This window comes from Dipteris shenzhenensis, chromosome 10, assembly GCF_047967505.1.
Source record: "Dipteris shenzhenensis isolate YYH24624 ecotype China chromosome 10, Dip_SZ_1.0, whole genome shotgun sequence".
In the NCBI taxonomy this organism is placed as follows: Eukaryota; Viridiplantae; Streptophyta; class Polypodiopsida; order Gleicheniales; family Dipteridaceae; genus Dipteris; species Dipteris shenzhenensis.
The window spans coordinates 21,329,721-21,340,490 of record NC_141605.1 but is presented as its reverse complement, the minus strand read 5'-3'; the positions used below and the strand labels follow the sequence as shown (position 1 = coordinate 21,340,490).

General features: G+C 40.7%; 1 protein-coding gene across 1 annotated transcript; it reads left to right on the top strand.

The window, feature by feature from the left end:
• The first annotated feature begins 2,097 nt into the window (after positions 1-2,097).
• LOC147897550 (uncharacterized) lies at positions 2,098-3,151 on the top strand. Its single transcript, XM_087380042.1, has 2 exons — positions 2,098-2,521; positions 2,625-3,151. The coding sequence occupies exons 1-2, from the start codon at positions 2,098-2,100 to the stop codon at positions 3,149-3,151; spliced, it is 951 nt and encodes a 316-aa protein (XP_087236168.1).
• The last annotated feature ends 7,619 nt before the right edge of the window (positions 3,152-10,770 follow it).

The window sequence follows — 10,770 nt, the reverse complement described above, 5'->3', positions numbered from 1 at the left end:
ATACACATGTCACACACACACACACACACACATATGAGCTACCCCCCTCCAAACAGCAATTGCTCCCCTCCTACAAGGTTGAGTGAGAGGAGCACTTTGCTTTCAGATGTCGTGTGTACTCTCTATGTACAATATCCAAGGGTCATTATCGTTGTCTATTTAGAGATGATCTCGGACCCCTATCCCTTGGAAGTTGGGCTCAAACACTTTGCACCCTCCAATTATGTAGGTTATTGACATTCCCTAGAGTGTTGTAAGATATAAGGTGTTTGGTTTGTTTGGTTTTATGTTTGCTTGTATGGTTTGTTGTAGTAATATTTGTGGCTTTGTTTTGCAAGTTTGGTACAACCAAGATCATGTGAGTTTGAAGGCTCTCAGTAAGTTTGTTTGAACTATGATGGAGTTTGTTGGCTTTTTTAGGAATTTCAATAACTGCAGACTATAAGCTACACTTGCTACAAGGTTGGGTTTGTGTGGGGTGCCTGCTGATGTTGCTATGAAGGTTACTAGTCATAAGAGGGTCAGTAGTTTGGTGAAATATGATAGAAGTAAGAGTGTTAGATACTGCTTTGGAGTTAGCTAATAACCCTTATGATGAGGATGGATGCTTGCGGAATTATGAGCAGGATTTGAAGAAAATTTTGGAAGTTTATAGCTTTATTACAGGAAAGTTGATGATGTTTTTGGCAAGAGGATGGAGGTTCTTGGATCCAATGGTGGAGATTCTACACGTGTTGTTGTTTCTGGTGCATTTGCTTTTGGTATACGTGTTCCAGTGTATGGTGGTGCTGCTAATGAGTTAATTGGTGTTTTGGCTATTTCTGGTGGGGTTGGAAATTCTTCTTCAGTTGCTGTTGATCCTGGTGGTGCAGTTTGTACTAGTATTTCAACTATTGTAACTGTTCTTACTAGTACTTTAGAATCTAATTTTTTTGGCGATGGTGGTTCTATGGAATTAGTGGTCAAGTATTTGTTGATGTTGGTGGACAAGTTCCTATTGGTGATGGTCGTTATGCTGGTGGCATTGCTCGTACTGAAACTGCTTGTCTCATCCTATGGAGGATGATATGTTGGTGGTTTTGGGTGGAAGCTTTAAGGATTGTGTTTTTGACTTCAATTTTGGACTCTAGGAAGACGGAGTGATGTAGATGAAGTTGTGGAATGTTTGAAGCTGAAAGTTAATGTAACTAGTTTTACCATCGGTAATGAAAAGTTGATGTATGCGCCTTATGTCATAGACTTTTGGATATGATGTTTTTTATTAATAAAATGTAATGGTGTTTGTTGTCTATTGGGTGAAATGGTGAATTGAAAATTTTAATTTACTTGTGTAATTTAATTAAGTGTCTTAATGTGGTTGATTTAAGATTCTAATCATGCTTAAGTGTCGTGATTTTGTGAGTTTTGTTGTTTTATTATGCGTATGTGTAGGCTAGTGATTGAATTTGTTTTCCGGCGACGTCTCAGTTTTCAGGTGGGCTGCATCGGAACTAAAATAGAACCAGCGTGGTGATTAGACAAAGGAGATACATTTTCCTTGGTTTAGGATGATACAGCTGAGATCGAATCTGAGGCATGAGGCGGCAACACCGTGACGGGATGAGGGGTAAAAAGGTGAGAGCCAAGAGAGCTAGATGGAAGAGGGTAGTTGGAAAGGTGAGGGCCAAGAGGCACGGAGGGAGGGGTGCGAGAGAGAGAGAGAGAGAGTGTGTGTGTGTGTGTGTGTGTGTGAGAGAGAGAGAGAGAGAGAGTGTATGCGGTTTTTCAGAAGTTGGCCGGCCAAGAAAGGAAGGAAGACTGAGCATGATGGATGTGCAACAGCAGTACACGCAGTTCTACAATCAACAGCAACAATACTGGCGGCCTTGTTATGCTTCTTCTTCTTCTGGTGCTGCTGCTCCTCCTCCTCCTCCTCGTCCTCGTCCTTCACACAACAACCGCTCCCCTTCTCCCTCCCCCTCCAGTAATCGCCCTTCCTTCCGCTCCTCCCCTAGTCCTCCCAAGTTCTCCATCTCCATCTCTAACCCACCTCGCCACCATCGCTCCCATCGCCCCTCCTCCCCCTCCCCCTCTCCCCCCCTCAATTCCGATAAACGCATGTCTGCCTCCCTTATCAACCTCATCAACCGCCTCAGCTTCTCCAGCGTCCCCCCCGACTCCGGCCCCTACACCCCTAGCATCGCTTCCGACGTCGCGGATAATTTCAACGGCGCCCAACATGACGCACGCAACAGAATTTACGTGCACCTCGTTCGTCAGTGGGCGTACACGCTGGGAGCCGAGCTCGCTCACCACGTCGTAGGCGTCTTCAAGGACCCTGACAGCCACAATTACACGAGGAGATGGGATACCGAGCAGGCATACAGCGTTTCTCCCTCCCATCCCTGGCATTTCTTGAAGTACCAGCACTACTTTCGTCCGCCCTTCACTTGCACCGAGATGCTTGCTCGTCTCCCAGATAGCATGAAAACCATCACGAGGGCCCAGGATACAGTCTCCAATATCGTGACCAAGCGCAACGGTTATGCCCTATCTCTCGTGCATGTGCGATCATCTAATTGTCGGCTCTTCGAAAGAGGCAATTAGAACCGGGAAATAACTGACTTGAGCATTGTGTAACACAGAACTGCAGCACATACCGTTTCCAGAAGACCTTTACTCGTGTATCCAGATGTTTAAACGGGCGAAGCTTATGAAGCACTTAACGATGGACAAAGAGCTGTGCGATTTCTTGAACTTGGACCGGTTTCTGGCGGACTGGTTCCTTGGGACGCCTCGGATTCACAGGCTTGCAGGCCAGGTCCTCTACAATGCAAGGAGGAAACTCAACATGGAACCTAAGGAGGAGAGCAAAATGGAAGCTAAGGAGAGGTGGGTTGACAAATTAAGCGGCACAAAAGTCGAATTTCTGGAGGATATGCTGTACCACTTGACAAACTGCGACAAGATGGAATGGTATAAGCAAAGATGGCCGACGACGATCGCGGAACTGGCTATGGACTTGGACACAATTGAGCGTTTAGACGAAGGATTTGGACGTGAGTACACAATCACAATTCTTGCTACGAAAACCATTGCATTATCAATCCTTTCTAGTAATCACAAATTCTTGCTTGCTAAACCATTGCATTATCAATCACAATTCTTCTAGTAGCTAGACCATTAAATTCATCCAATCACCAAGGCTTTGGCCTAATGGTTGGTCTCTAGTGCTTAGGTCATGGGTTGGTTCTTTGTGATTCTTGCTAGCTAACCATTGCATTATAAATTGCCAAGGCATTTGTGTAATGGTTAGTGAGTAGGTCATGGGTTGGTGGGGGGAGGGTTGGTCCTTCGTGATTCTTGCTAACCTAACCATTACATTGTCAATCACAATTCTTGCTAGTTAACCCATTGCGTTAGCAATCACCAAGGCTTCGACCTAATGGTTAGTCTTTAGTACTTAGGTCATGGGTCTAAACCATTGCATTATCAATCTCAATTCATGCTAGCTAAACCATTGTATTTTCAATCACCAAGGTTGTGCCCTAATGGCTAGTCTCTAGTGCTTGGTTCATGGGTTGGTCCTTGGAACCCTTGACCATCACAGCCTCCATACTCACCATAGTAAGAGCCTATGGTTGCCAATGGGCTCCGCTACTAGGAAGAGTTGAAACCCTCTCTCTCTCTTTAAGAGCCTCCATTTAATCCTTCTAGCAAGATCCTATGGTTGCTCTTGGGTCCCATATGAAAGAGTAGTGAAACCACCTCTCATGCTCCTAGAAGTATGCTTGCCTTCTCTAAGAGGCCTGCACTCCAACATGTGCGTGGTGGGATATGAGCAACTTGTGTCAATGTATTGGTTGGCAAAAAAGGGCCTTTCTCAATGATTGCATTCCTCTTGCATTTATCAAATTGAAAAGTTACAATGTGCAAATACTAGCGCTCTTCTTGAAATATCTAAAAGTTTTGCCTTATCAAAATAATTAGCACTGTCATGTTAAGATCCTAGATTGACAGATATTTAATAATGGTCACCAAGTCCTCTAACAATGATATGAGAATTCTAATGCACTTCTTGATATGTCCAATAGTTTGACTTTTCTCCCCCAATTCAATCTCCTCTGAGTTGCTATTGTAGCATTCTATTTTAGTCATATTCACTATAGCAACCTGACATCAAGGAAACTGACATGATTGCCACTTCTCCCCTAAGAAAATGACCTGTGATTGCCTCCCATCTGTTTTCTTGGGGAAAAGAAAGTCCTCATGCCATCTAGACCATAGTTCAAGAGTCATGTGTTGCCAAATAGGGTCCTTAAGGATAGATACTAACACCCTTCATTTCTTAGATACCATTTAGCTTATTTGAGTTGGAGTATCATTCACACTTAGATATTCTCCACATGCATGCACTTTGCACCGCCCTCTCTCTTCTCTTTTGATGATTGTATTTGTCGATTTTAATGGGCATTGGTTTGATTTTATGTTGAACTTGAAGGACATTTGTACTTTTGTTGTTTCAGCTAGGCGCAAGACGATTATCAGACCACTCAATAACATTCTGGATGCATATGAAACTTGCAAAGATTCGGGACTTCTAACTCCAGCGGTAAGAAAGTTTTGTTCGCTTCCTTGTTTTTTGCTTGACAATGCACACAAACTATCTCATGTGTAAACATGCAACTACTTAATGATAAGGTAAGGTAATGGCAACGACATATTCTTCATGAGGGTTTTTCCCTTTCTTCCCAATTTTTAAGCCATTGTTGGGAGGATTATATCATTAATCTTTTCCTTCTTCACAAGCTGAAAACTTGCTAAAGTTTTTATTTGAAGCTTAAATCATTACGGTTATCGACCATGACTATTTCATAATTTTAGCGACCATAATTCTTATATTACGTTACGCCTTTTAACCCATACACTTTTTGTTGTCTTGGATATACCCAATATATTATTTTTTATTGACTCTCTCTCTCTCTGTCTCTCTCATGTAGTGATAGAATTTTATGAAAACTTGTCCTAATGAAAGGATAAATATATATTTCTAGAGAAAATGGTTAACAAAAAAGCAAATGAAAATCAAGTGATTTGACTTGTGGATTTTCCATAAACTAATGATTGTGGCAAGCATTTTTTAAAGTACATGAAACTTTTCTTTAATGCCATAATATCTTTGACTTAAGTTACAAACATAAAAAATTTTATGTGAGTTGGACTCATATGTTATAAATATTTTGATTGTATTTACATTATTTGTTTATAAAAATATAAAACCAACATTTTTCTTATGTTCTTTACTTGAATATAATTACATCATTGCTCGAAGCCTCATTCTAATAAATTTAAGGAACCCTTCAAAGTGCTACAACATAGAGAGTACCCTTAGAGTGCAAGTTATCTATAAAAAGACTATAGAAGCTCGTGAGTTCATACAAAAAATGGATGTTGGTGAATGTAAATATGTAAATATTAGTATAATTGTATTTCAACATGACAAAGAAAATACTCCATTCAAAAACATATAAACAATTTCTAATAATATTGAGCATAACTATTGCTTAGACTAAATCTCTCTCTCTCTCTCTCTCTCTCTCTCTCTCTCTCTCTCTCTCTCTCTCTCTCTCTCTCTCTCTCTCTCTCTCTCTCTCTATGTATCTATCTCTGTCTCTATGCACGTGCGTTCGTGAGCGCATGCATGCGTGTGTGTGTGTGTGTAGGATGATCTCAAAACATTTTCCATTTAAATTTGAAGCTTGAAAACAATTTCTAATAATTGGGTAATGTACAACTCTATTAAAAAATCAAGGAATATTGTTAAAGTGTGCAAGGGAGAATGGTATAGCCTAAGATCAACATTAGGGCATATGTGGCATTTAGAGCCAATGTTTACATAAAATAATGGTTGCATGCAAATAAACCTTTCTACCAAAACATAATAAAAGATACGAGATGCTTCAAGATATCAACATAGTAGAAAGAGGAGTAATCATGACACAATATCAGAGCCAATATTCTTCCATTATCACGAAAAAGACCAGAGAACCACTCCCTCACTCGTACTTGATTTTTTGGCATACAACTGTAGAGACACAAGATTGAATGACTCTCTAAGGACCCTCGAGAGCAGTTGCTTATTGACCCAACCCTACCCCTAATTGTATATAAGTGTGTATTCTTTCCTTTTTTAATAGAGTTGTACATTGCCCAATTATTAGAAATTGTTTCTAACTTTCAAAATGGAACATGTTTTGAGACCATGCTCCATACAGAGATTGTTAAATTGTGAAAGGGAGAATGGTATAGCCTAAGATCCACATCAGGGCACATGTGGCCCAACCCTACCCCAACCCCTAATTGTATATAAGTGTGTATAATCGATACCATTCTTCCCTTGCACATAGTAAAAGTATTTGCATGTGGTACTTACATGATGTTGAGATTGTTCTACTCAACCTTCCCTCGAGTTCAACATAGTGAAGTTGGCCTTCCATGGAGATGATAATTCTTGGGTTTGAAGAAGGGATAAATTACTTTCCATCAATCCCAGTTAATGGGAATTTTCCTCCTTTAAGTCAAACCAAGATCATGTTGGCGTTTCTCAAAAATCACTTTTTCAAGCGGTTTTGTAAATATGTCTACAATAGTATCTTTACTATCATAATGCTGGTAGTGTGATGCCACCAAGTGTCACTTCTTCTTTGATGAAATGCACTCATATACTAGATTCTTTGCAAGTGTTTGATTTTACTGATCAACATAGTATATTGGTTGTCTCTCAGTAGGATTGTGTCTATATGGTGATTTACATGGTGGTGCACTACCTGGAATAAGGTCAATATTATGATCCTCAGGGAGTCCTCAGGTCTAGATTGAGGTAGGCCAGTGGGTAAGTCTTTCATAAAGCAGTCGTCATAGGTAGCTAGAAAAGGATCCAAAGGCTCTTGCTTAGTTTTCTTAGTCTCAAGACTAGCCTCAATCTTATTGACCATAACCAGATATGTCTTCTCACGTTCACGCAAAGCTCTTTTAGCTTGGGTATGTGACAATATAGGCCAAGAGGGAAGATTCTTGTCGCATTCTAGAGTCATAGTCTCAGTGCCTTGAGTCATAGTAATGGTGCATTCAAGATAATCAGGTTTGGCATTATGATCGATGCGCCAGGGCATCCCTAGAATGAGATCTTGCTCACGCAAAGGAGTGACTAAGAAATCACGACTCTCAACTAATGGCCCTAAAGTCACATCAAGATCCTTAACCATTTGCAAACAATTATAATTTGATTCTTGAAAAGCTGATTTGACTTTATATTTTGTTTTGATGGTTGCAAGCCCTAACTTTTCAACTAAATGTTGCAAAATGAAATCATGGGTGCTTCCATCATCAAATAAGACACTATGTTCTTTTTCGTGCAATAGTGCAATCATATGTAACAAAGAAGTACGAAAATAAGATGCACTTTTACCTGAATAACACTTACCTGAAGGGGTGTAGTTGGCATCTTCAGTGTCGTTGTCCTCATCCTCGCCCTCTTGCTTGAAAGATTTATCATGTGATCCATCATCAATGTAGTTGATCCGTGCGGAGTTGTTGCACTGACTATTAGCGTTCGTACATCCATTGGTTCTCCCTCCATTACCTCCGTTGTTGTTGGTAGCATTCTTTGCTTGGGTACTTGTCTTGTGTGTAGTAAGTGAATTCTTTGGACATTCATAAGAGTAGTGTCCCTTCTCTTTGCATTCGTAACATGTGACAAGTTCTTTGGTTCTTCGATTAATATGTGACAGCAGGTTTCCAATTAGACTTACCATCATATCTACCAACTTTACCACTTACACCCTCCTGCTTGAAGTATGAAGTATGCTTCTTTGCTCGAGGGGTGCGAGTAGCAAAGCTTATTCCCTGCTTTCTTTCTGACTCTAATGCTAAATCCATAGCATCAGAAGCTGTAGATGGTTGAAGCATACGTACATCAGCACGAATAGTAGGGCGTAAACCCTCAACAAAGGTACGACATTGCTCCTTTCGGGACACTTTCTCAATAGTTTGCAATTGACGTAGAGAGGAAAGATATTTTTGGGTGTATGCGTCCACACTCTCATTATCCAATTGCCTTAATCTTCACCATTGCCTACGAGTATCCTCTTCAGCTGTGTAGGTAGGAAGTGCTTCTTGATTTTATCTTTGAATGCTTCCCATGTCTTTGGAACATGAGTGCTTTCGGCAACCACACTCCACCATAATTGTGCACTGCTTGTCATGTGACTCGCAACAAGTTTTACCTTCTCGATCTCTTCGTACCATTCTCCCAAAAACTATTGATTGAAAGAACTAATGCACGCAAGTAAAGCTTGTCCATCTCTTTTACCATCATATTTTGGAAAAGAAAAAGTTTTGCAATTAATCTTACCAGACTTCTTCTTATCATGAAGCTTGAGTGCTTTCAAGAGGACCTCTTCATCACTGGACTCATGTGAAGGAGTAGTGTCATGATGTCATCATAGTGAAGTCTTCACATGTCGCTTCTTCTTCCTTTAATGTCTCGTCTTGCTTCTTCCACGCTCACTATCACTGGTGTCTAATGATTTGCTGCTTTCACTTTTTTCATCATCTCTGTCCTTTATATGCTTCTTTGTGACTTTAGTCATCTCTTTTAACACTCGATTTGCACGTTTTTCGTTGGCTTTATGCATGTCGCACATGTTGTGCATGTACTCAAGTTCCTGCTCAAGGTCCCATGCATGATGTTTCCATGCATCCAGTGAATCTGATGCATCTCTTTCAATATCTTGACGTTGTTGCTTCTCATGCTGATAGCGTTCTTGCCATTCTTCCTCAGTAAGTGTCATCGGTGTTGAACTTCTTCTTAACTGATGGTGATCGTTTTCCACATCTCATCATGATGTAGATCTTTAGGATAACCTATCTCTGATGGAATATGCCTTCCAGACATAGTTAAGTATGTGCACGGTGCAAAGAAGAAATCACTATGAAAGGAAATACACACAAACACAAGACTTATCTCAATTCGGTTTCCAAGCTTTGAAAGCGGATATTTGTCAGAATAGTATCTCTGTGGGCTCTCAAACTCACATGATTCCAACAAGTGAATCCATGTTGCAAGGTACAAAGCAAAGTTTGTGTCCGATAGCACTTGTAGACTGCCTCCTGCTCTTATGAACACTTGCTTTTGAGATTCTCCTCTTCCAAAATCTGTTGAGTTGCTCCCTTATTTGCACTTTTGCCTTGAAGGATATCTTTATGACTAGGAACTTCAAAGAATAGAGCAACAAAGTGACTTGATCTAGTGGATAGTCACCAATTGTTAAGGGACTTGAGCTAGAACAGTAGCGAGATGGGGGACCTCTCGGGAAGGTTTTAAGAGCAATCTCCCAAGGCTTCCTCACACGACACCAATGGTGCCTTCAATGCCAATATGCCAAGGACTATGCCTTGGTTGCCGCCTTTCTCGTACGCTTAGAGGAGCTAAGGCGCGGGTGTGCGTTCACAAGCTTTGACCTGTCTACGTATGACTGACTTCTTTTGCTACAATTTTTTTTTCTTCATCGCACATTTTCCTACCTACGAGCCGTTCTACGCTATTTGCTTCGAACTTCGTTGTGCTCTTGTACGCGGTGTCCGCAATCTGATGCATGCTGCGGTTTCTTGTTTGAGGAAGCGGTGTGTGTGCACTTCCAGTGCTATGAACGACAAAACTTGGCTTTGATACCACTACGATGGGAAACGCTCACGGAACCTACAAATCCTTGAAAAACACAGCAACACTCTTCGAAAATACGCACAAACTCTCAAAACTCACAAACGGAAGAGATAGAACTAGCATGCTGGATACAATCTCCCCCCATAGGTGTGGTGCTCTCCTTCCACCTCCTATGTATTTATGTATATTCCCCAAAAAGCTTCCGAGCAAAAATCATACAAAAGCCCCTGTGCTTTCCTCCATACCCCCTTTTACAAAAAGCCCATGCACCTTCTAGAATAGCTGGCTTTTTCTAAAAAATAAAGCTTTTTCTAACTTTAGTTTATACACTTAGCCAAGCCACTAATATTCCAAAATTCAAATATGTACATAAGCTTTTGTAATATTAAAAATTAGGCATAAGCCTTATTCATGCTTACATTACTAGAGTTGTGCCTACGTGCCCAAAATATGGCGGATCATGCCTGCCAGATGCCATCGCCCGATCAATTACTTTTCCCCTGGATTCACACGATCAATAGTAATGAAATATTTCAAGCATAAGATAACCTTGGAATTAATCACCAAAATCAATCAACCTTTCAGTATTATAGCAAGGCAAAATCAATAAATCACAGATGAATGGTACACACATGCGACACATACCATCTCATGGTGCACCTGATGCTTCACATGAATAAAATCGTACAGATGGTGCACACATGCTACACATATTGTCATCGCATAAGTGGTGCACACAATGCTACACACTCATACAGCCACAGCTGTATATCCAACCATGTAGGCGCACACATGCATCACTACAGAACAACGAGCACACATGCATCAGCTGCATGACAAAAATGTTGGATCTCATCAGTAAACTAAATACTGAAGGATTAAATTAATGGGATAATTCCAATTCTCATAACATGCTGTTTGAAAGTCCTCAATAGGGAGTCAAGGGGTTGCACTTTGGTTGCAATGTAGAGGTAGACATGGGAGGCATTGGGTCCTAAGGGAACCCCAAATGTAAAATTTTTTATGAATAAAGTCAACAGTATTTTGAGTCAATTACAGATTCCAAA

Excerpts from the sequence above, each read along its gene's own strand:
- LOC147897550 (XM_087380042.1), top strand. The coding sequence starts at position 2,098 with ATGTCTGCCTCCCTTATCAACCTCATCAACCGCCTCAGCTTCTCCAGC. Across the intron at positions 2,522-2,624 it reads TATCGTGACCAAGCGCAACG|AACTGCAGCACATACCGTTT; the intron begins GTTATGCCCTAT and ends TGTGTAACACAG.